The sequence below is a fragment of the Equus quagga genome, chromosome 16 (genome assembly GCF_021613505.1).
Source record: "Equus quagga isolate Etosha38 chromosome 16, UCLA_HA_Equagga_1.0, whole genome shotgun sequence".
NCBI classification, from domain to species: domain Eukaryota; kingdom Metazoa; phylum Chordata; class Mammalia; order Perissodactyla; family Equidae; genus Equus; species Equus quagga.
In genome coordinates this window covers 21,776,081-21,801,824 of record NC_060282.1, presented here as the reverse complement: position 1 = coordinate 21,801,824, position 25,744 = coordinate 21,776,081, and the positions used below count along the sequence as shown (strand labels likewise).

At 42.6% G+C, this 25,744-nt stretch overlaps 1 protein-coding gene and 1 long non-coding RNA gene across 5 annotated transcripts in view; one reads left to right on the top strand and one right to left on the bottom strand.

Moving 5' to 3' along the window:
- The window catches only part of SAMD12 (sterile alpha motif domain containing 12), a 382,037-nt gene extending 376,166 nt beyond the window's left edge, over positions 1-5,871 (bottom strand). For all 3 annotated transcript variants that reach the window (XM_046642230.1, XM_046642232.1, XM_046642233.1), the window contains exon 1: positions 5,743-5,871. In XM_046642230.1, coding sequence (XP_046498186.1) covers positions 5,743-5,755 — 13 coding nt within the window. In that variant the 5' untranslated portion in view covers positions 5,756-5,871. The remainder of the gene's footprint in view (positions 1-5,742) is intronic.
- A 115-nt stretch (positions 5,872-5,986) lies between these two features.
- Positions 5,987-25,744, top strand: part of LOC124228269 (uncharacterized) — a 62,023-nt gene continuing 42,265 nt past the window's right edge. The window contains exon 1 of one of the 2 annotated variants that reach the window (XR_006885678.1): positions 5,987-6,038. This is a non-coding gene — a long non-coding RNA (uncharacterized LOC124228269). Of the gene's footprint in view, positions 6,193-25,744 lie in introns of both variants that reach the window. The other variant, XR_006885677.1, reaches the window with a different exon arrangement.

Genomic DNA, 25,744 nt, shown 5'->3' with positions numbered 1-25,744 from the left:
CTAAACAACCACACCACCAGGACTTGGGGGGAAAATCCATCAGGTAGCACATATTCTACATATACCACTGTTTTATGCCCTTCCCCCCATTCTCCACCCATCAATATCCTACTCAAAAGTTCACTCAAATGTTACTCCCTTGGTGAGGCCATCCCCATCCAGCTCAGAACTAAATGCTCCCCTTGTTCTCAGACCTCCCACATTATGCTGCTTGTATTTTTATTTAGCACTTATATCACTCAGCCTAATCTGCTTCTCTGACTCTGTCACCAAAGTGGAGGCGGGTAGGGCACAGTGGCCTAAAGTCCCTTTTTATTAGGCTCCCCACCAAATCTAGTAGCGTTGCTTGTACACAGTCAGTACTCTACTGCTTGTCAACAGAAAATGCAAAGCCTGCCTGAATGCTCATGAAGGAGTTTGCAATTTCCCCTCTTTCTCCTAATCAAGTGCACAACACCTGACACTCACTCCCCAGAGTTCAGGCACAGCTTCAGATCCCTGGCTGCCCCTCCTGTAACGTGTCACCACAGCATTTTCTGTGACTCAGCTTTTCAGAACTCAGCTATACCAGCAAAGGTTCTAGACAATCTCCTCTTATTAGCACCAGCCTGTGCTTTGAGACAAAATGAGAAAGAAAGGGTGGGCTGAAAGGAATTAGTAAGGGCTGGGCCAGGCAACTCAATAGCGGGATTAGACTGAAGCCCTGTCTGAACTGGTCGAGAGGTCCCGAGGAGGAAAAGATGGGAGTGGCAGGAACCACTGCCACAGCAAGTTTAGAAGGAGGGTTTGAGGCCCCGCTTCTTGCTCACAGTCACTGGACAGGAAATTTCAACGATGGGCTTCTATTCATGACTCTCATGTCCTAAAACAGAGTGATTAATAGAAGCTGCTGGTGCAGGAAAATCAGATCTCATGGGGTGGAGATCAAAATAAAAATCAGAAAAAGGAAAAAAAGACCCTTGACGATCAGTGAAATGGAGGAGAATCAGGCAGCAGTTATTTGAACAACAACACTGTGATGCTGCACAGATAAGTACCTGTTAGGGAAACCCGTCCACAGTCCCACTGCTTTTACATCTACTCTGTAGTTGAACACAGTTGGGAGTGCTCCTTGTGGGTGTATGGGGGTTCCTGTGGAAATCAGAAGCACTCATAATCCTTCATCGGTCTTCCATTCACTCACTTGTTTGTTCAACAAGCTTCATGCAGGGTCTACCAGGTGCCAGGCAGAGGACACAGTGCCTCCCCTCAGAAAGCACCACCAAGGAGAAGTGCACATAAATGGTGTTCTCAACAAGGAAATATAGTTGGAAAAATGGAGAAGTGGACATAAGTTAGCAGCAAGAGATCCACCGTCCTCCTTGCTCCATGTGTCATACGAGGGGGAATCCATGAGAATGGCACTTCTGGTCTCTCTCCACTCTCTCATGGGCTCTCCTCCAGAGAGGAGAAGACAACAATTGACATGCAAGTCTGTGAAAGGGAACAAAGCATAGGCAGCTCCTCCTCCCTCCCTTTGGGTCCCATCCGCCTGCTGGAGAAGCCCATACTCCTCTCTGCTCTCCAGTCTGTCAGCTTTACAGAGGCAGGCACTCCTATGAGGGGTGAGCTCACCACTGGGGCACAGTATTAGCAAGTCTACTTTATCATCCAACTCTAAGGCAGATGAAATAACCCAAGTTGCCTCGGTATAAAGAAGACGTTCTTATCTCCCATTGTGACTCATTGTGCCTCAGTCCTGAATGTGAAGAGTGCAGAGTCATCATTTATGACTACTCTTTGCTACAAGCATTTGACTATCTCGTTTGCCCTTTTTCCTAGCCGCTGTTATTATTACTTATCCTTACAATATTTTGGCGATGGGCAGTTTTTTCACTCTTTTGCAGGAAAATAACCCACAGAACCTGAGCATTGAGTGACTTATCAGAGGCCATTTGATAAGTCAACTTGTTCACTGAGGATGGGAAACTCAAATTCCCTAACACACACGTCATTTACAGCACAGCATCTTCCATTTGAAATCTTTGGAGGTACGGGGTGCAGAATATTGGAAATCACTTTTCTGCATGTAAAAGGGGCTATTCTATCAGATCTGGAATAAAAACACTATGTACAATGTTCACCCATCCCACTTTTCTTATATAGCTCTGAGGCTGAAGCAAGGAAAAGAATTGTATACAAGGAGTAGGAAAACCCTTCTCTTTCTTTGGGGCATTTATAGCTCATTCATGAAACAATTACTGTGCTCCTCCAAGTGCCAGAAACCAATCTTGGAATAAACAGATGAATATAACACTGTCCCTGATGAATCCACTTTTTTCCTCTCCCTGTAGAATATTGCAACCCATTTTTGCTAGAAATGTTATCTCAATGGACACAACTGTCTACACAGCATATCCATGGAGAATGGATTACTCTGTGGTTTCTGCATGCTACCTCCTCTCTAGCGGTCCTAGTTCTCAGGTTATCTGGAATAATTTATTACAATGCAATCATTTTTCAAAAAGACAATAGATGCCAATATAATCCCAATCTGAATGCAGATCAAAATGTGTTCCATGTCTGGAAGTACAACTCTAAGCTGACCAGCTGCCCATAAACGCAAGGTATGGGGCACAACCAGGCTAGGAAATAGAAACTGGATGTTGTAATTAAACACAGAGAAGGAAACATGACCCAGGGTAGCCATAAAACAATAAAAAACACCACCTCTTTTTCATCTTAAACTCAAGGCTAAAGGTTCAGCAAAATGAATGAGCTCCCTGCTTGCTCTTGACACTTTTACAAGTTCAAGCTTACTTAAGAAAACAGTTTACACGTCGTAAAAACCTTCTAATTTGTTACTAATTAGACAGACTGGCATGAAGAAGTGAAAATCCAGGATACAAAATATGTGCCCAAAGGATAGGAGGAGTAAAATAACATTTTCTTAGGATCCATGCTTCAGGCACTCTTCGATAAGTCCTTTCTTTTATTTAATCCTCATAACCTTCCTGGGACATAAATGGTAGTGTGCCCATTTTTTCCAGATGTGGAAACTAAATCTCAGATGTTAAATAACATGTATTATATTTCCTATTCCTGTTCCACTGGCAAAATTCCTTATTCTCTGAATCAGTGCTTCCCACTAAGCTGAGGGAAACTGGTCGTTACTTGGTCTTGGGTTGGGAACTTGTATGCAATGGCCACACACTGCAGGATGTTCAGTATCCCTTGCCCCAAGTGCACAAAATACCAATATCAGCCCCCAGCAGCAATTCCTACAGATCTCAAACAGACCCTAGAGGGACAATGTCCCCCTCAGTTGAGACTCACTGCTCTAGAAGAATCTTTGAGCATCAGGACAAAAGACTGAAGAGAGGATCACTTTCTTTAAAAGTCTCCCCTACCTTCAAATTTCTCAAAAATCCCTTATTTTATCACATTTGGGCTCCTAAGAAAGCCCCACGCATCCTCATGGAGTCAATTATGAAAGCTCCATGAATTTATTTCCCACTCATTCTATGAGCATTTATTGAGTACCTATATAGGTCAGGTACTGCACTATTGGCTGAGAAAATAATGTCAAAGAGTACATGGTCCTCCCTCTCAAGGGGCTATAGTCTTATAGTCTAGTGAGAGACAGATTAGGGATGGTATGTGGTAGGAGAGATGGAAGCCCAGGTGCTCAGGAAAGTTAGTGCTCTCCCACAGACCGCAGCAGGGCCCTGGGAAGGCAGAGGGAAGGGAGGGCTGCGACAAGTTCCCAGAGAAGTGAAGTCTTCTCTGAGCCTGGAAAGACCAAGTGAGAATAGCCAGGAAGGACTCCATTCAGGCCAAGAAAACTTGCATTGCAAAGACCAGAGATTGGGGGGAAATATGATTCCTAAGTTTAAAATACTCCCTGCATTCTTCAAGTTGAGACCTCACTGTGATTCAAGCTCAGGATCTCCTGTTTATTAGACAAGGAACATGAACCAATAAGTCACTAGAAAATGAAATAAGTTCTCCCCAGTCCATGCGTGCTTCCTTCCAAAACCCTTGTTTTCGTAAGGTCTGGCTGCACTGGTATAATAACCCATCAGACAAGAAACGTGACTAATTCTATACTTCTTTCAGTGAGCAGGAAATTGTTTTCAAGTACATTGTGGACTGGCAACCAATAGGAGTGCCCCTCACTTGGGGACACAGAAGAGTAGGGAAGAGGAGAGATGATAATCAGTGTCATCTGAGGGGTGAGGTAGAAGGCTGCCAGGGGGTCAACTTCTCCTTGACCTCAAGCTCAGGATGAACTTTACCTTGGTTATTTCTTTCATCTTGTCTCACTTATCAACTATAACAATGCAAAAAGATGGCTTCTCACCCTATTACTACGTTTGCACAGAAAACTTAGAAAAGTCTTTGGTTATTTGGTTTTTCAAAGCCATATATATGAGATATATATATATATATATATATATATATATATAATTGAAAAGCCAAATATATATAAATAAATAAATAGATTAAATACAGATAGAAAGATGTGGCCAGCTGAAGATCTTTGAACCTGAGCGAGCCCAAAGGCAATAGTTTCCTGAGTTAATGGGTCCTAAGCATGTGACTGGGTTGTTGCTACTTCAGGTTCAGCAGTTAAAGAGAGAGCAAGAGTTTCTCTCACCCAGGACAGGGAGGGGAGAGGGAAGCAAGCAAGCCCTTGTGGCTCCTTGCCTCCAGCCTACAAGGAACAGGCTTATTTCCCTTTGGCAAGGAGCCTCATGCAGCTGGCAGGCTTGCCCTCTTTTTCCTACCCCCGTTCCCCTCTGACCTGAACCACACTCAGGAACTATAATTCTGTAGGTGAACGCAGGTTCCCCTTTAGTGCCGCGATCATTTCGTCATTCGAGCACCGGCTGACTTCTAATTTGACATCACAAATAGGTCTAGTCCACTTATTTTCTTCCCGAAAAGCTACCCTCAGCAAAAAAAAAAAAAAGGTGTTCCAAGCTAAGAGAACTTGAAAAGCAAACTCAGATTCCTCACAAATGGCCCGTCTCTGCTTTCAACCAGGAAGTTCAAAGGAGGCAGGATCCTAGAGCCAAAACTGCAAAGCCAAAGGCCAAAATTATACTAGGAAAGAGGAAGGTGTTCTTCAAAGAAAAGGATTCTCCCAAATCCAAGAGATTAGTTGTCCTTTTTTTCCCTGGGCTGATTGCATTTCGTTTCTGTAAACTTTGCTAACACCGGGAGGGCTGTATAAACGGGGACAGGTGTAGGGACACCTCCACCCTCTGGGTACATCTGCTGCCACCCCTGCTGGGTGCACACGACGAGGGCCCTCGACCCAATCGCAGTCCATGCTTGCCGATGACGCACCTGGCGGGGGTCCTCTCCCACGTGCAGGGGGCAAAGCGAGCTTCCCCAGCGCCGTGGCCGCCCAGCCGGCCCCGGTGGGAGGGGGAAGCGAAAAGGGCACCTCGGGGCTGAGACCTCAGGCTGATCTCTCCGGCTTTCCCCCCATTTCCAGCACATCGTTTAGCATTAGGGACACTCTTCGTCTCCAACCCTAAAGTCCTGCGCACCTACATGTCTTTCCAAAGCAAGTGAATACAGCGCCTACTGGCCTTCGGTGGCTCAGGTGAGTGCCAAGAGGTGTAGGAGGAAAGGGCCCGCTCGCCACCACCCGATTTCCTCTCCTCCCCACGTTCCCTGAGATTCATCAGGGATGTGTGTATTGGGGTGCGCGGGTTAAGAGGGAGCTTAAAATGCCCAAGCGTCCCTTACCTTCCACAGCCATTCTCTCAGAGCTTCCCTAACGCATGCATAATTTTCTTGGCCGAGGTACTCCTCCTGTACCGCGCTCCCCCCTCCTCGCGCTTTCTCCTAAATATTCTGCGCTCATCAGGACCAACCTGCCGCGGTCACGCAAAACGAGGCTACCGGCTGCCGGCTCGGCGCAAGGCGGCCTGGGAAATGTAGTTCCCTCCCTTCGCTTCGACCCGGGAGAGCACCCCGAGTCGTCCGCGGGGCGCGGCCCTGCTTCCTCCCTAGGACAGCAGCTCCGGCTTCAGCTGGCCCAGGTAGAGCAATCCCTCCCGGGGGGCTCTCATGAGCGGATCCGGGCACCCCGGGAGGTGGCGGGGACTACCTTTCCCAAGATGCCGTGCTCTGGGTTTCGTTCGGCGCTAAGAGTAGAGACCCGTGATTGAGATCTTCCCCGTCAATTAGAAGAGGGTGAGCACCTGGCAGGGGTCGTGTGGGAGGCAGGAGGCGGCCGGGTTTGTGGTGTGATCTTCTGGGTTTTTCGCTGGCCTGCTTGGCCACCCATTTAGTGAGGAGAGCAGAGCCGCCGGCCGGCTGTGGTTCTCCGCTGGGCCAGAGAGCCGCTGCACAGGGTGCGGTTGAAACTTGTTCCTCTGCGCCCTGGGATGTGTGGGGTTTAGGAGAATCCCGCCAGCTGCTCCAGCTGTCTTCTGATCCTCCAGGCGGTTCGGGTGGCTAAACACTTAGCATAGTGGTTGGGGGTGGCTTAAAAATCCCGAACAAGCATCATCCCCAAGGGGTTATTAGGAACAAAATCTAGGAATCAGGATTCTACCTGAGGATGTCAGGTGATGGAAGCTTGTCTGGCTTCCAAGGTAGGAGGCTTTCGGCTTGCCTGGCCTGGAAACCCGTTGGCGGTCTGTGATAGGACCTAATAATTAACAGCGCCTAAGAATTAGTGTTCTTTCAACTTTTGAACCTGTGTCCTGGCTCCAGGTGCTGGAGGGTGCTATAAGCTGACGGGAAAAAGAGAGTCACGTGGAGGGCAATAGAAATACAGAGCCGGTAAATACTGATGAAAATGAAGTACCCGAACTTTATTTTCCCTGCGTGTGGAAATACAGATGCAATTAGGGCTGGTAGAGATAAGGGAATGGCCTTGGGAACAAATCTGACTCAGGACTGCGTTTAGACTTTTGAAGGCCTTGAGCTTGGAAATGCATATGGTGCCACTTCCACCCAGCCCCCAGCTTTTCTGCTCCCTCCCCTATAAATAAATTTTTTAAAACTATTCTGTAAAGGAGATCTAAGGAAATATAAAGATGTGATTCTTCCCATCATAACTACTTAGATTTTCTTTCTTGGTCTTAAATTTTTTTTTGTTTTACAAAACAGCTTTGTTTCTGAGTGTGTACGTGCACACTTACTTTTCTGGCCACTAAGTACATGCTTACCCTCCTATTGGGTAATATGGCTGAGTCTGCGTACTTTTAGAAATACCTGTGAGTAGCCATTAAATGCCTTTGGGGATACTTGAACTCTGAGTCCTTTGAGCTGTGTACCAATCAAAGCCAAGGCATCTATCTGTGGTCTAGTAGAGAGAGACATGTTCAGTGAGACACCATTGCCATGGGTAAAAGAATTTTTCCAACCTAATATGCAACCGAGCATTCCAAAATCCGGAAGGAACTGAAATGCAGGTGCTTCCTTCCCACTTCAAACATATAGAATCACAAAGCACTGTCTTTCCTTAGATTGAGTGAATGGAAAAGAAAGCCGGGGGAGATGATATCAGTGGTTCTCAACCTTGTCTGTGCATCAGCCTTTTACAAACACACATTCCTAATCCCGTCCTAGTCTCACAGAATCAGAATTTCTGAGAGTTTGAGTAGGGGCACTTAAGTCTTAAAAAAAAACCCGCAAGTGATTCTAATCTGCAGCCAAGGTGAAAACTATTGGTGTATTTTCAAGCTTTTAAGGATCCCGGTGACATTAAAATGTAAGAGTCACTGAAATCCTTTTTTTTTTTTTTGAGGAAGATCTGCTGCCAATTCTTCTCTTTTTGCTGAGGAAGATTAGCCCTGAGCTAACATCTGTACCCATCTTCCTCCATGTTTTATATGTGGGACGCCTGTCACAGCTTGGCTTGATAAGTGGTGCATAGGTCTGCTTGCGGGACCCCAACCGGTAAACCCTGGTCCACCAAAGTGGAGTGTGCAAACTTAACCGCTGCACCACGGGGCCAGACCATGAACTCCATTTTTAATTTAAAAAACTTAATTTCAGAGCAAGTCTTTAAGATCTTCCCCAACTGATGTGCATTGCAGTTGGAGTTCATTTTTAGTATAAATATAAATAAGACGTGAATGAAATATTAGTTTAACCATATAAAATAGCCAACATTTAACCTTTTTTTAACCTATAAACAGAGCAATTTCATGTGGTTCATCCTAATAGAGAAGCAGTAGTTAAGCAGGAATTTTCAATTCTGGCTGAATATTAGAATCACCTGGGAAGCTTTGAAAACAGTTCCCACTAGAATGGCCAAAAGAAAAAGAAAATACCAATTCTTGGCAAGATTGTGGGAAAGTAGGGACTCATATATACTGCTGGTGTTGTGAAAATTAATAAACCACTTTGGAAAACAACTTGGCATATTTAGCTGAATATATGCTTATCCGGTGACCCAGGAGTTTCACTCCTGCATGTATAACAAATAGATATGCATACACATCTTATCCAAAAGACATATACAGGAATGCTCCTGGCTGCAGTATTTGTAATACCTTCAAACTGCAAACAACCCAAATGTTCCTCAACAATAGATTAGTCAAATGAACTGTGGTATAAGCAAACCATTCTATATAGCAGGGGTCAGCAATCTATGGCCCATGGGCCACATATGGCCCCCTGCCTATCTTTGTGTGGCTCAGGAGTTAAGAATGGTTTTTACATTTTAAAATAGTTGGGGAAAAAAATCAAAAGAAGAATAATATTTTGTAACACATGAAAATTATGTAGAAGTACCTACATAATATCCTCAATTTTGTTTTTTGGCCTGCAAAGCCTACAATATTTTCTCTCTGGCTCTTTATAGAAAAAAGCTTTTTCAAACCCTACTATAAAGTAATGAGAATGAATGAATTACAACTGCATACAACCACATGGATGAACTATATGCATTATTTATCTGTTGCTGGTAACTGATCACCCCAAAATTTAGTGGCTTAAAATAACACCCTTTTGTCATCTCAGTTTCTGTAGGACAGAAATTTGGGCACAGCTTAGCTGGGACCTCTGCCTCAGGATCTTTTAGAGGCTGAAATCAAGGTGTTGGCTGGGCTGAAGTCATCCAAAGGCTCAACCAGGGAGGGATCAGCTTCCCAGCTCACATAGATGTTGGCAGAATTCAGTTTCTCTCAGGCTGTTGGACAGAGGGCCTCAGTTCTTTGCTGGCTGTTGGCCAGAGGCCGTCCTCAGTACTTTGCCACAAGGGCCTGTCCAACATGGCAGCCTGCTTCATCAAAGCATGCAAGCCAAGAAGGCAATAGAACCTGCTAGCAAGATGGAAGTCACAACCTTTTGTTACCTAATCATGGAAGTGCCAGCCCCTCATGTTGCCATATTCTATTCATGTCTCAATGTTAGATGCAAGTTACTCAAGGGGATGCCATGCATACCAGGAGGTCGGATCACTGGGGGCCATCTTAGAGGCTGCCTACCACAAGCAGAATCTTGAACAAAAAAAGCCAGATGAAAAGACGTACATATTGTGTGATTCCATTTAGATAAAGTTAAAAAAAACAGTCAAAAGTGAAATATGGCATTGGAAGTCAGGAGAGTGGTTCCCCCTAGTGTGTGTGGGGTTAAAGGGAGGGAGTAATTAGTTACTGGAAGGAAGCCCCATGAAGGCTTCTTGGGTGCTGGAGATATTCTGATTCGTGATTTGCATGCTGTTTATACATTTGTGTACTGTTTGTGAAAATTTATGGAGCTGTGTGTGTATGATTTGTGGAAGTGTGTGTTTGTGTGTGTGTGGGAGATACTCCAACGAAAAGTGTAAAAAGGAGTATATGCTTAGATTCAATTAAATAAGATAACTGACCCATTATCAACCACTCTTTGATTATCTATGCCTTCTCTTTCTCTTTCTTTGCCACAAAAAGTGACAGTTCCATTCCATTTATCAAGTATGTTTTGAGGACCTTCTATGTGCCAGGCACTTGTCTAGATGCTTCTGATATATGGTAGGCTGAATTTCTAGAAACGCCCCTCAAGATTCCGTACCATAATCCCCTGAATCTGTGAATGTGATCAGACATACCTCCTGTGATTATGTTATGTTAGGCACAGTTGACCTTAAAAAAGGAAAATTGTTCAGGTGAGCTGAATCTAGTCAGCTAGGAAAGAGAACTTTCTCCAGCTGGTAGAGAAAGAGGATGGTGGAAGAGGAACTCAGAGGGATTCCAGGCATGAAAAAGATTCAATGCACGGATTGCTCTTTTGGAGATAGAGAGGGCCACGTGAGGAGGGATGCAGGCAGCTCCTGGCAAACAGCCAGCAAGGAAACAGGGCCCTGGGTCCTAGAGCTCTAAGGAACTGGATTCTGCCAACAACCTGAATGAGGCTGGCTATAGATTCTCTCCCAGAGACTTCAGATAAGAGTCCAACCCAGCTGACACCTTGAATTACATCTTGTAAAACCTGAGTAGAGAAGCCAGGGGAGCCCACTCAGACCTCTGAGCTACAGAACTGTGAGCTAATAAATGAATATTGTTTTAAGGTGCTAAATTTGTTTATGTTTTCATTTGTTTGTTTTGTTATGTGGCAATAGAAATTAATACAGGGCACATCTTGTACAAAGCAGACAGTTATCTTGGCCTTATTTTTGTGGGTGGAGACAGTTAAAAAAAATAATGATAATATTAATAGTACCAATGCTGACAAAGTGAATCAGAATCTCTGGAGGTAGGAGTCCCACCTCCAGCATTTTTTTCTTTTTTTGAGTACTTCAGAAGATTCTAATCTGTAGTTTCTATTGAGCATGCTCCTTAAAGGGATAGAGACCAAAATGCCTGGATAGGAAGTAAAGAGGAGACCTGTTCGACATTCCTCTCTGTTGCATGCTCTATTAACCTGTCACTATATTGTCCCGTCTTCTTGTGACATACGTCTTGAATGAGGGCTTCTCTTCCATTCCCTCTGCTCCCGTGCTGGAAGAGTCTGACCAGGGTTTCATTTAGATAGTGCCAGTGCCCCCGCTGGTTCCAAGGGGACCAGGATGGACTCTGGTCTTGCTCACCTTTGGTGTTCCAGCCACTAGCACTGTGTCTAGCACATAATACTTAATACATGTATTGCGTGTTTGTAAATAATGACTGACTGGAGCGCATGAATAGACTACTAATTGTAATTGTCTTTATTTTTCCCAATGAAATTACAAGTTAATATTTTGTTTTTGTTTGTTTTAATGTCCCCTACTCTTAGAAGTAGACATTTTAATCAATCAAAAATCACTTAGAGACAAGTTAATCTAAGCTCCTTCATTTCACAGCAAAGGCAGAAAAGCTTAAAGGTTTGCCCAGGTCATGCCATGGCCAAACTGTCTAGAAACCAGATCCAAGCCAAGGCATTTTTTGCCAGGAGCGGAGTGGGTGGGCAGATTTTGGTTGCTCTAGGCTCAGCTTGGTTTGGTGGCTTAGCTTTAGGTCGAAGAGGCTGGGGCAGTTCTGCTCCTCCCAGCAGGTTTGTGAGTAGGGTGGGGTAGCTCTGCCACAGGCTGAAGGGGCAGCAGCCGCCTGGGGAAGCCATTCTCCTAGTAGTGGCAGAAGAGCAAGGGGGCAACAGGGAGCATGAAAGACTTTTCAGGCCTGGCTCAGCACTAGGGCACTTTCACTTCATCCTCTATGCCATTCCTCAAAGCAAGTCGCATGGCCAACCTTCAGGTCAAGGCATAAGGAAAGATACTCTGCCCATGAAGAAGCCGTGGCAAGATGTGATTGCAGCAAAGGATGAGGAATGGAGCGAATTATTCAATCTCTACTATGACTGTGTGTTAGTTTCCCATGGCTGCCATAACAAAGTACTGCAAGCTGGGTGGTTTAAAACAACAAAAATGTATTCTTGCAAAGGCCTGGAGACTAGAAGACTGAAATGAAGTTGTTGGGAGGGCCATACTTCCTCTGAATTCCCTAGAGAAAGAATCCTCTCTTGCCTCTTCCTAGTTTCTAGTATTTGCTGGCAATCTTTGGGGTTCCTTGGCTTGTAGCTACATCACTCCAGTCTCTGCCTCTGTCATCACATGGTCTTATTCCTCATGAGTATGTCTCTGTCTCTAAATCTCTCCTCCTTAAGAGGACACCAGTCATTGGATTTAGGGCCCATCCTAATCCAGTATGACTTCACCTAATCCAGAGTGGGTTTAACCAACTCAGTGAGTAATAAGAATATAGTTCTAAGGAATTCAGGTTCTACTTGCCTCATGGATCAGTGGAGTTGATAGAGCACGTGAGTTTTCATTTTCTGTAGGTGTGAGAAAGAGGGGAGGGGTCATAAAGGCTGACACCTAAGTCTGGCATGAGCTACACTGGGAAGAAAGTGAGAAAATGTAGGCAAGGTGCTTTGCACTGTGTTCAGTACATTTATGGAAATGATTAATACCAAAGGCCTATTGCTGACTCCACAGTTCTGTCTTCAACCAGTTCTGGAAAAGAATGACTGTGGGACAACCCGTGGCTGTATGTGCAGAACTAAGAAAGAAAACATGCCACAACTGAATACAGCGTTTCAGGCATGGGGCATAGGAAGTTAATTTACTAGTGAAATCGTATATAATGCACAACTAAATTTGACAAAAGGAAGTCAGGCTTAGATGGGGTTAGATTTTCAAGTAAAAGTGTAGAGTAAAAATCAGGAATGGTCAACTTTGTCCTTGAAAGTGTCTTATATTGCCTTTGAAATATAGGAGTAGTTTTATATATACAATCCTGTAGAATAATTCCCTAGCACTCCCAAATCAGAGAACATATAGAAAAGATTATAAGGAAAGCCTTTATGCAAATATCTGTATATTCAAAACATTCTTTCTTTAAAATAATCAAATTCCTAGTTCTGAATGGGAGGATAGATAGACAGTTCTGGACTCTAATACCTTAATATACTATTTGGTTTTGTAAGGATTAAATAAAAAAATTAAAGCTCCATTTTGGAGTAGAGGTAGTTCTCTAAAGAAATGGGAGGTTTTTTCAATAGATTTAACCTACATATATGAATCAAACACTAATGGAGTGCTTATGATTTGCCAGAAATTCTTCTAAGTGCCTTAAAAACGCCCAGGCATTCTGGCTTTGTAAGCCATGTGCTTAACCACTATACTATGCCACCTTTCTAATTTTTCACGTATTGTGTTTCCACCATATGCAATTTTAGAGAATGGCAGACCAAAGTCAAAACATGGAGCTGGATACACTGATATCAGGTGTGGATCTAAAGGAGCCCCCTCCTTGTAACAGAAATGTGGATACCACCTCTGCAGCCTTTTCTTTTTTTAGGAAGCTGTATGCTTTCTTATTTTTTCCAGGGGTAGAAAAAACAGCATATTATGTTGTTGCAAAAGGAAAGAATGGGGTTGAGCCCTCATTGTTAAAGACGAGAAATGTCCCTCAGTTGTCAGAAAGTAAGAGTTGGGGGAATTCATGCAGTTGGAGCTGGATAAAAGGCACTGCAGGTGCCGATGACAGATTACTGTCCTCATAAACCTGAAGGCGTGATCTAGGGCTCAATCCTAATGTCTGCCAAACTCAAAGAAGTTAAAGAATAATGGGACATAGGAGATGATTTAGATTGCACCTGGGAGACAAAGAATGCAGCACACCCAAGATGTGCCTTGTGAGATAAGGTGAGCATTAGCATAGTGCAACCCCAGGTTTTGCCTTCTACTTGCCTTTTTGCAGCCTCTGGTAACTGTTAGAGAGGAATTTGGCATTTGAAATTTATTTCTTTGAGGCATAGTTTTATTCAGTGATCCTAAAAGCTGGAAATGTGAATTTTATGGGAGTGGGGAAATTATCTGTTCATTTTTGCCCCACAGTTGTAAATCCTAGTTGGGTAGTACCTGTTAGATGTCTTAAGTGATGCAGTGTATGTTTTTTTAAGATGATCTCTGTCTTCCTCATACAACTCTTCTGTCAACCCTTGGGTGTCCTTCATTCTCTTCTCCTGGGCTGATCTCAGGAAAGAAAACAAACCCAATCACAAAGCCCTCCCAAGGCCCTAGTTCGTTATGGTGCTGCCTTATGTGTGCTGTAGATATTGTTGACTCTGCCTTTGGAGGCACAGTGATGGAGTAAACATACCCTGGACCCTGGAAACATAAGAGATCTGAGTCTGAAGTCTGCCTCTCACCACTATCACTTGAGTGAACTGAAACAAAGTAACAAGTCTGGCCTTGGTTTTCTTATTTATAAAATGGATAACAAAATATCCCTCTCAAGGGCTTTTTGAGGATAAGTTATCTACCTATCTAATAAATTAACCCACAATACTTAGTGTTTTAAAATAGTAAACATTTACCATCTCATGCAATTTCTGTGGTTTAGATCTGAGAGCAGCTTAGCTGAGTGGTTTTGGCTCAGAGTCTCCCACGAGGTTGCAGTCATGATGTCGGCCAGGGCTGCAGTCATCTGAAGGCTTACCTGGGGCTGGAGGATCCACTCCTATGGTGGCTCACTCACACAGTTGGCAAGTGAGTGTTGGCTATTGGCAGGAAGCCTCAGTGCCTTGCAACGTGGACCTCTTCATGGGACTGCTGGCTTGTCCTCGCAAAGCTACAGCTGGCTTCCCCCAGAGAGAGTGATCCAAGAGAGCAAGGAGGAAGGCACAATGCCTTTTGTGACCTTGTCTCAAGAATCATACATCCCCACTTCTGCCTATTCTACTTGCTAGAAGCAGGCCACTTAGTCTAGCCTATAGTCAAGGGGAGGGGAATAAGGCTCTGATTTTTGAAGGGAGTGTATAAGAATTTGTGGACATATTTTAAATCATGATAAGAGGTAGCATAAGTAAAATCCTTGGAAAAAAATAAGTGTTCAGTAAATAAATGCAACTATTATTTGAAGGCTTAAGTAATATCTTGTTTTACTCCATTGCTCCAGTACTTAGCACAGTGCTTGGTGCATACCAACCATCATAAATAATGAGCTAATGTTTATTAAATAATAAGCTAAATTTGTTGCTTACCTTGTGTTAAGGTGTTGTGCTAAGCATTTTTGATGGAAAGCTCATTTCATTTTCACAATAACCCTGGGAATAGATACTGCTCCATTATCCCAATTTTACAGATGGGAAAACTGAGGTCTGCACAAAGAAGTTAGGCAATTTGCTGGATGTTAACCTGTGGAAGAGCATGATAGAGCCAGGACTTGGTCTCAAATAGTCAACTAGGACAGAGCTTTTGACCTGCACACTATGGGTCTTCCCACACATCAAGGCCTCTAAAATAATTCATGTGATATATTCCCTCCTTTGAAACTTATTTGTCCTGGAATATTTGAGAGTAGAAGAAAATGATACTTAAATTGTGAAGTCTGTATCTTGAAGCATATCTCTCAGATCTAGTATACCCCAAAAATTCTCAGCCAAAATTTCACAATGTGAAGCATAGGAATTCCTCTCCTACACTCTCCCTTTCTCTACTATTGGATAAAACACTCCCATAGCCTTCTACTTTCTTTTGTTCTGCACTTTAGGTTTCTCCTTGAAACTTTGATGTTTGAAGGTCCTAAGGCTAAATATAAGTTTGAAAACTACTGAACTAGATGATGTTAAAGGTTACTTTCTGCTCTAAAGTTTTATGATGATGTGAGTTTTCCTTCTTCCTGCTTCCTCATACTTATAGAAATTAGTGACAAGTCTGGTCAATTTGTTCTCAACAGTTATTTTCTTGACTCCTTTTCTCATCCCTTAGCCACCATCTTCATTCTACACTTGATGAGGACTGGAACTGAAATACTGTAGCAGTCCCTTAACAAGAGTCACCTCTCCAGTCATTCTTACTTCCAAATTATCTTGTGTCCAATGACTACAGAAATCTCCAAGAATGTCCTCATTGGTTATGACAACCTATTGTTAAAATAAAACCCTTCTGTGGAGGCTCTGTAGTAGTCTTCATACAGGTTACCACAAATATTAGTACATATCAATAGTTTTTGGAGAATACAGTCTTAAAATAAGTTAAATTTTCTCAACTACTAGAATTTCCAGGAGACTTTGATATGCTAATGTGCAATGTGAATCTTCCTGAGGGAGAGAGAAAGTAACCCAAGAGGTTTGCTCTCTTGGGCTTATTGTGGACAAGCACAGGTGTCGTGTCATGAAATTCTCTTCGGTTGTCTACTTGAAACCTGTTCTTATCACTGTGCCTGTTCCCTGACACTTCCCACTTGTTGATGAGCCCCTACTCACTGTACTGTACCTCAACAGGTGAAAGTCCAGAAAGCCATTCCTCAGCAGACTGTTGCTGTATTTCTCTTTCACTGCCCAACCCTCAGCCTCCCCAGAGTCACCAAGATATGTGTGACTCAGAACATCAAGATATGTGTGTGCAGGTATATGTATATGTAACTTTTTTTTACTGAAGGACTGTGTAATGTTAAAAGGGAATTGGCCCACAGCAGATTTTGGGGGTAGACAGACTACTCTGTATGATACTATAATGGTGGATACACGTCATTATACATTTGTCCAAACCCGTAGAATATACAACACCAAGAGTGAACTCTAACGTAAACTATGGACTTTGAGTGATAATGATGTGTCAATATAGTTTATCACTTATAGCAAATGCACTGCTCTGGTGGGGGACGTTGATAATGGGGGATGCTATGGGTGTGTGGGAGCAGGGAGTATATGAGAATTCTCTGTGCCTTCTGCTCAATTTTGCTAAAGCTTAAGGAATTCCTATGCTTTACATTGTGAAATTTTGGCTGGGAATTTTTAGAGTCTGAAACTGCTCTAAAAAATAAAGTCTATTTTAAAAAGAAGAAAATTTGAAAGCCAAGTACTAAATATAACTTCCTCAAGGTTCAAAAGTGTGTGAGTGTGTGTGTGTGTTGACTAAGCCAACCCTTCACTAGATGGATTGTTTCTGAGCACATCTACAGTTTCTAATCTGATTTTCCTGTTCCTGGTTTTGCCCCTCTGTCCAAGAGAGCCTTAGCTTCTAGACTTCCCCAATGAGATTCCATTCATGTTCTGGAACACCACAACTCCTACCCATTGGATACTTCCAGGACCCATTGTGATTCCCCTTATTAAGACACACCCCTAAGTCCAAGTCATTGAGTCCAGGGTAGCATCCATGATTTTTATTTGGACAATCAGTGATTTTCTTCTGATAACCCAAAGAGCTCCAGAATGGTATGGGGCAGGGATCCGGTGCTCCAAGTCTTACAGCGTCATTGAGGTGTGCTTGTATCCTCCAAGGCAGATCTCTTTGGAGGTTTCCCTAAAGATACACCTTAAAAAAAAACCCCTATCAGATCTGTTAGAACAGCACATAGCTCACCCTAAAGTTATTTTAATTCTCAGGGAGAGCACAGTCCCTCTAAACCCCAGTGAAAAGCAAAGTATTTCCTAACTATTTTGTAATTTGCAGTATAACTTTTTCTTCCTTTAAAAGTAGTAAATTTCATTGTTATGAAGAGTAATATTGCTTTCCTTCGATGTTTTTAGCCTGTATCACTTTAGACTTGATGGATAAAGAAAGGAGCCATATGCCTCCTGAAGACTGCTCCCTTAGTCGTATAAAGAGAACATTTGAGGGACCATTCAAGCAAGAAAGTAGTCAGGCCCTACAAAGGGAAACATGAATAATACAAGTTTTCTCCTCTGAGAGTTGTCTTTAGAGGCATTTATCTACTTTTTTTTTTGTATGTCAAGTACATTTTTAGCACCGACTATGTGCCACGTACTATGTTGTGTGGTGGGGAGGGTTTTAGATTGGATTCCCTGGAAATAGACTCTGAGATGGAGAATTGTGAATTGTGTGCAGAAGGTTTATTGGGGAATATTCTTGGGAGATGCACCTGAAAGGATGTGAAGGTGGCAGGATTGGGCAGGGAGAAAAGCAGATGCTCACTGTGTTTGCAGCTGAGGCCTAGTCCAGTCCTACCAGGAGCTCTGGAGCTGAGATAATCCTTTAGAGTTGTCCCAAAGAGGCAAGGAGGCTAGGCCATTGTATGCCCATAACACCCAGTCATTGGTGCCCCAGTGTCCCTGAGAGGAGCTGTAACCACGGGCAAGGCAGTTTTTTGCAACCTAAGACAATGCCCAGCAAGAGACATGGCTTTGAGCCCTCAGTAATCAAATCAATATCCCCAGGAGCTGGGAGATAGGAAGAAATAAATCTGTGTGAGAACAGCACATTCACTATTGGGATATAGCAGGAACAAGGATCCATTCATGCCCTCAAGGAGTTGAGAGTCTAATTGATGAGCTATTGTAGCAGATAAGTAGGTAGCAGAGGGTAGTAAGCAAAGTGAAGACACAGAGCAAGAGCATCTAGCCCAGTTAGGGGTCCTGAGGAGGATTCCCAAAGGAGGTGATGGCAATGATGAGATAAGGAATTAGGTATGTGAAGGCAGTGGGTATGGAAACTGTTAAAGAGTAAAAGTCTCCCAGGTGGAGGGAACAGCATGTGCAAAGGGTGAGAAGGTGCCAAGGCGGGGGTTGGGTGGGGGGGGGGGGATGTTACATAGTTAGGAATGGCTGGAGTGGCTGGAATGGAAAGTGCAACAGAAGTGATGCAATGTGAGGCAAAGGAACACCTGGACCTGAAATAGCAAGGACACTAGGTCCAGGGGATTTTATCCTGTTTATCCTGAAGATCACAGTTTCCGCAGGGAGGTACATGATAAAATTTGCACTTCAGGAAGGTCATTTTGGCTGCAGTGTGGAGAAAGGAATCAAGATAAAAGAGCGAGTCAGGGGGCCCGTATGAGTGACTATATGACAGCTAGTTCGTTAGTTTCCAGTGAGAAATGATAGTGACTTAAAATGGAGGCACGTCAGGTGGCATGGAGAGAAATGGATGGATTTGGGAGATATTAAGGAGGCAGCATCCATAAGACTTGACTGATTGGATATGGGTCTTTAGGGAAAAAGAGGAGTCAACCTCAGATTTGTCTTTGAGCCGGAGCAGGCTGACAGGAGTGTGAAGGATGGAACTGACAGCGTGAGACTGAAACAAGGGAACCAATTAGAGCCATGATAGAGAGCATATTTTTTTACAGGGACCCATTCAGGAAAAAAAAAAAAAAAAGTTTATGACCATACTCATTTTATTCTAATGAAAATAACATTACAGAATTCTAGGAAAATAATATTTATATTCCTTTAACTCAAATTACCTTTGTTAGAAGAATGCCAGTGAGAAAATTGCTTTTAGCCAATTAAATATTAACATCTGGGCCAGGTTTAGACATAGCATCGTGGAGACAGCTTGTCATTTTTTGGTACCTGTTTGTCTGGTGCTTTGGTCCTCACAAAGAACATTCTAGAGTAGGTTCTTTTGTTTATCTTTGATGTAACCCTGCAGGTAGGAATTATTACATTTCCAAAATACGGAAGCAGAAATAGAGGCTCAGAGAAGTGAAATGACTTCACTTCCTAAGTGGCAAAGTTGAGTGTAGAATGTTTATTTCATTCACTGCAGTGTTTCCTGAGGTTGCAGCCACTGTTTGCAGGCATCACACAGAGATGAAATCAATGTGCCTGCTGCCTGCTCCTTCAGCAACCTGAGCCTCTTCTCTGCTGGCTGTAGGATTGTCCATCTGCTTAGAAGCAAAGAAGCTTTCAGGGAATGCCCTGTTACCATGGTGCCCTGACACTGCCTATGTGCCCTGAAGGTGCTGGCCACCTGAGCATTCTTGCTATCTGAACACATTCAGGCCACTTCTGGGACCCTGCCCTGGGCCATCCTATCAGACACACTTTGGCTTTGTTTTACTGGGAGCATAGGAGCTGAGAGAGCCAGAAGGAGTTTGTCCAGATGTAGATCCCTGTGCTTTGTAGGTCTGAAAACTGTCCAACCAAGTTGAATTTGGTGTCTGGGTTGTATGTTGTAGCTAAATGAACTAAATGTAGCTAAAAGAGCCCTCCTCCCCATATCAGTGATACTGTAACCTCCAGGGTCAGATGACTCTGCCCTTAAGTAGAGCAAGGGTGAAGACTGTAGGAAAGGGGAGGGGAGGGGAGAGGAGGAGAGGAGAGGGATCTGTTCTGAAACTCCCCCTTCAGATTGCAGCCCTTGGCCACACAATGGCCTCCTTCTTGGCAGGCACTTCCAGTGTCAGGTTTTCAAATACAGTGAGAAAACAGCTTGTTTCTTAATCTGGCAATTTAGAAATAAAAGATATAATTAAATATGATTACAGATAAGCTTAGAAATAGATTTTCTGAATATAAGCACACACAGGTACAAATCTCTGCATTTCAGGTTTATTCATTAGTCTCTTCACAAGCATTTTGTAGCCTTTTTTCCCCCAGCTTCATTGAGGTATGATTGACATATAACACTGTATAAGTTTAAGGTGTACAATGTGTTGATTTGATACACTTACATATTACAAAATGATTATCATCATAGCTTTAGCTAACACCTCCATCATGTCACATAATTACCATTTCTTTTTTGTGGTGAGAATATTTAAGATTTACTCTCTTTGCAACATTCAGTATATAGTATAGTGTTATTAATTATAGTCACCATGTTGTACATTAGATCCTTAGCACTTACTTGTCCTGTAACTGGAAGTCTGACCAACATCTCCCCATTTCCCCCATCTCCCCAGCCCTTGGTAACCACTGTTTACTCTCTGTTTCTATGAGTTCAGCGATTCCACATATACGTGATATTATACAATATTTGTCTCTCTCTGTCTGACTTCTTTCACTTAGCATAATATCCTCAAAGTCTATCCATGTTGTAGCCAATGAAAGGATTTCCTTCTTTCTCGTGGCTGAATAATAGTCCATTTTATATGTACAAGCATACATTGTATTATTGCATTTTGCTTTATTGTGCTTCACAGATACTGCATTTTTTATAAATTGAAGGTTTGCGGCAACCTGTTGTGGAAGTGTATCAGCACCATTTTCCTAACAGCGTTTGCTCACTTCGTCTCCCTGTGTCATATTTTGGTCATTCTCACAATATTTCAAACTTTTTCATTATTATTTTATTTTTTATGGTGATCTGTGATTAGTGATCTTTGATGTTACTATTGTAATTGTTTTGGGGACCCACAAACTGCGCCCATATAAAACAGTGAACTTAATCAATGTGTTGTGTGTGTTCTGACTGCTCCACTGATCAGCCATTCCCCCATCTCTCTTTCCCTCTCCTTAGGCCTCCTCATTCCCTGAGTCACAACAATATTAAAATTAGGCCAATGAATAGCCCTACAATGGCCTATAAGTGTTTAAAGAGTCACACGTCTCTCTAAATCAAATCTAGAAATGATTAAGCTTAGTGAGGAAGGCATGTGAAAAGCCAAGATAAGCTGAAAGCTAGGCCCCTTGCACCAAACAGCCAAATTGTGAATGCAAAGGAAAAGTTCTTGAAGGAAATTACAAGTGCTACTCCACTGAATACACGAATGGTAAGAAAGTGAAAAGCCTTATCGCTGATATGGAGAAAGTTTTAGTGGTCTAGATAGAAGATCAAATCAGCCACAACATTCCCTTAAGCCAAAGCTTAATCCCAAACGAGGATCTAACTCTCTTCAATTGTGTGAAGGCTGAGAGAGGTGAGGAAGCTGCAGAAGAAAAGTTTGAAGTGCGCAGAGGTTGGTTCGTGAGGTTTAAGGAAAGAAGCCGTCTCCGTAACATAAAAGTGCAAGGGGAAGCAGCAAGTGCTGGTATAGAAGATGCAGCAAGTAGTCCAGGAGATCTAGCTCAGATAATTAATGAAGGTGGTTACACTAAATAGGAGATTTTCAGTGTAGATGAAACAGCCTTATATTGGAAGAAGATGCCATCTAGGACTTTCATAGGTAGAAATGAGAAGTCAGTGCCTAGTTTCAAAGCTTCAAAGGACAGGCTGATTCTCTTGTTAGGAGCTAATGCAGCTGGTGACTCTAAGCTAAAGCCAGTGCTCACTTAGCATTCTGAAAATCCAAGGGCCCTTAAGAATTATACTAAATCTACTCTGCCTGTGCTCTGTAAATGGAACAACAGAGGATGACAGCACATATGTTTACAACATAGTTTACTGAATCTTTTAAGCCCGCTGTTGAGACTTACTCCTCAGAAAAAAAGATTCCTTTCAAAATATTACTGCTCACTGACAATGCACTTGGTCACCTACAAGCTCTCTGATGGAGGTGTACAATGAGCTTAATGTTGTTTTCGTGCCTGCTAACACAACATCCATTGTGCAGCCCATGGATCAAGGAGTAATTTCCATTTTTAAGTCCTGTTATTTAAGAAATACATTTCAGGCTGGCCCAGTGGCATAGCAGGTAAGTTTGCATGTTCTGCTTCAGCAGCCTGGGGTTCGCTGCTTCAGATCCCGGGTGCAGACCTACACACCGCTTGGCAAGCGATGCTGTGGTGGGTGTCCCACATATAAAGTGGAGGAAGATGAGCACGGATATTAACTCAGGGCCAGTGTTCCTCAGCAAAAAGAAGAGGATTGGTGGCAGACGTTAGCTCAGGGCTAGTCTTCCTTAAAATATATATATATATGTACATATGTATATATACATTTCATAAGGCTGTAGCTTCCATACATAGTGATTCCTCTGATGGATCTGGACAAAGTAGGCTGAAAACCTTTTGGAAAGGGAAGAAAGGAACGTCACCATTCTAGATGCCATTAAGAACATTCGTAATTCATGGAAAGAGGTCAGAAATCAACATTAACAGGAGTTTGGAAGAAACTGACTCCAACCCTCAGGGATGACTTTGAGGGTTCAAGGCTTCAGGGGAGGAAGTAACTGCAGATGTGGTAGAAATAGCAAGAGAACTAGAATTAGAAGTGGATCCTGAAGATAGGACTGAATTGCTGCCATCTCATGATAAAACTTTTAACAGATAAGATGTTGTTTCATGTGGATGAGCAAAGAAAGTGGTTTCTGGAGATGCAAACTACTCCTGGTGAAGATACTGTGAAAATTGTTGAAATGACAACAAAGGATTTGGAATATTGCATAAACTTGGCTGATAAAGCAACAGCAGGGTTTGAGAGGATCCAATTTTGATAAAGTTCTACTGTGGGTAAAATGCTGTGAAACAGCATCTCATACTACAAAGAATCCTTTGTGAAAGGATAAGTTAATCAATGCAGCAAACTTCATTGTGGTCTTGTTTTAAGAAATTGCCACAGCCACCCCAGCCTTCAGCAACCACCACCCTGATCGGTCAGCAGCCAGCAACGTCAAGGCAAGATCATCCACCAGCAAAATGATTAAGACTCACTGAAGGCTCAGATGATGTTTAGCATTTTTTTACAATAAAGTACTTTTTAACTAAGGTACGTACATTTTATTTTGTACACAATGCTATTGCACCCTTAATAACAGTATAGTGTAAACATAACTTTTATATGCACTGGGAAACCAAAAAAAAAATTGTGTGACTGACTTTATTGCAATATTCGCTTTATGGTAGTTGTCTGGAACTGAACCCCGCAATATCTCTAAGGCATGCTTGTGCGTATATATACCACATCTTCTTTGTCCACTCAACTGTTGACAAACTCTTAGGTTGTTTCCATATCTTGACTATTGTGAATAATGCTGCAATGGACATGGAAAAGCACTTCATGGTCTTGATTGTCATGGGTGGTTAGTACAAAGTTATGGTTTTTGACATCTTCCTTACCACGTTCTCCTCTGAAGCCTGCCTCTATCCTGGGCTGCCTTATCTGCTTCTGAGTCCCATGATATGTCTCTGAAATAACCATTGAACTAAGCAGGGAACTTCCCTCAGCGTTATAAATACCAGTTATAGGGAGTTGCAGAATGCCTATAATTTTAGTTGCAAAAGTAGTAGTAATAATATAAACAGCCACCATTTATTGAACATTTACTATTAAACTCTGAGCTACATGCTTTCCACACACTAACTCAATATGTTGGGATTCAATTACATTATGATATGTTTTTTGCAACTTTTATAGCAACAGTTTAGCCATTGCCACACCTTCTCTTTTTTTCACTGCCTTTATGTAGTTCTCTGAATTGTGCCCTCTGTGCAGGACTCAAAGTGCAGACCTTGCACCATTGTCTACACCCTGTGTGAAATAGGAAGGATGCCTCTTCTTACTCTTTTACACTTTTCACGTGGGTGCATGAAAATGCATTGCCTTCCAGTTTTCTTTCTCCCATGCTGCTCCTGCTCTTGAGACTCCCTTCTCTCTCCCTAGAATCTTCCCCAAGGACATGTCTCAGGCCAAGCAATCTTCTAAAGGCAGCATTTCTCAATGATGTTCCCCTCTGACGCATTCCTATGGGTATAGGCTCATTTTGACAAAACCCTCAACTAAGAAGCTGTCTCATATAGCTGTAGAGGAGATGAGACAGGCTGCAGATGACACATGATTTCCAGCACAGCCCAATGACACCTCTCCCACTCTGCTCTTTAGGCATATACAGCCCTATAATTGGAATAACTTTGAGTGCATTGTAATTTGTTTATTTTAAAATCAGGTTGCTATGAATCTTATTCCACAAACACGAGTGCAACAAATTGCCACACGTGTATGTAGAAAAGCCTACAGAAGCCATGAGAAAAAACTACTGGAAATAATAAATGAGTTCATCAAGGTCATAGGATACAAGATCGATTTAGAAAAATCAATTGTAATTTTGTATACTGGCAATGAACAATCTGAAAATGAAATTTAGAAAACAATTCCATTCACAATAACACCAAAAAAGAATAAAGTACTTAGGAATAAATTTAACAAAAGAAGTGCAAGACCTGTACACTGAAAATTACAAAACATTGGTGACAAAAATTAAAGATCTAAATAAATGGAGAGAGATTCTGTATTTGTGAATTGGAAAATTTAATTCCCCTCAATCACTGTCAAAATACCAGCAGGTATCCTTGCTAGAGCCTCTGTTCTGCCCTCGAGAGAGGCTGTGTGCTCCCCTGGGCCATCCCATTAGCCACAAGCTGGGCCAGAGTTGGTTTCTCCTGACGCAGATCTTTGTGCTTTGTAAAGGTTGGAAAGTTTCTATTGAAATTGGTTTCCCATTTATATGTTATAGCCAAATGAACTAAATGTCACTAAATGAGGCCCCTGTACATCGTCAGTGAGCAGACATTGTAACTATCCAGGATGAGAGGGGCTCATTGACTAACCAAATGAAAGGACAAGCCACTGACTGGCTTGAGAAAAACTTTGTAAATCATATATCTCATTAAGAACTTATGTTTAGAATATATAAAAAACTCTTGCACCTCAGTAGTAAAACAAACAATCCAATTAATACATGGGCACAATACTTGAATAAACTTTTCACTAGAGAAAATATATGAAGGGCTAATAAGTACATGAAAAGACGCTCAACATTGTTAGTCAATAGGGACATGCAAATTAAAACCACAATGACATACCACTTCCTGTGCACTATGTGCACAATGCACTTTAGTAAAATAGAAACAAAAACAAGTATTGGGGAGGATGTGGAGAAGCTGGAATTCTCACACACTGCCGGTAAGGGCAGAAAATGGTGCAATCACTTTGGAAAACAGGTTTTCATTTTCTTAAAGAGCTACCATATGACCCAGCAATTCCACACCTGTTTATCTACCCAAGAAAAATGAAAATATGTACATCAAAAGACTTTTAGGGGCTGGCCCTGTGGCTGAGTGGTTAAGTTTGCGTGCTCCGCTTTGGTGGCCCAGGGTTTCGCTGGTTCGCATCCTGGGCACGGACATGGCACCGCTCATCAGGCCATGCTGATGCAGCATCCCATATAGCACAACCAGAGGAACTCACAACTAGAATATA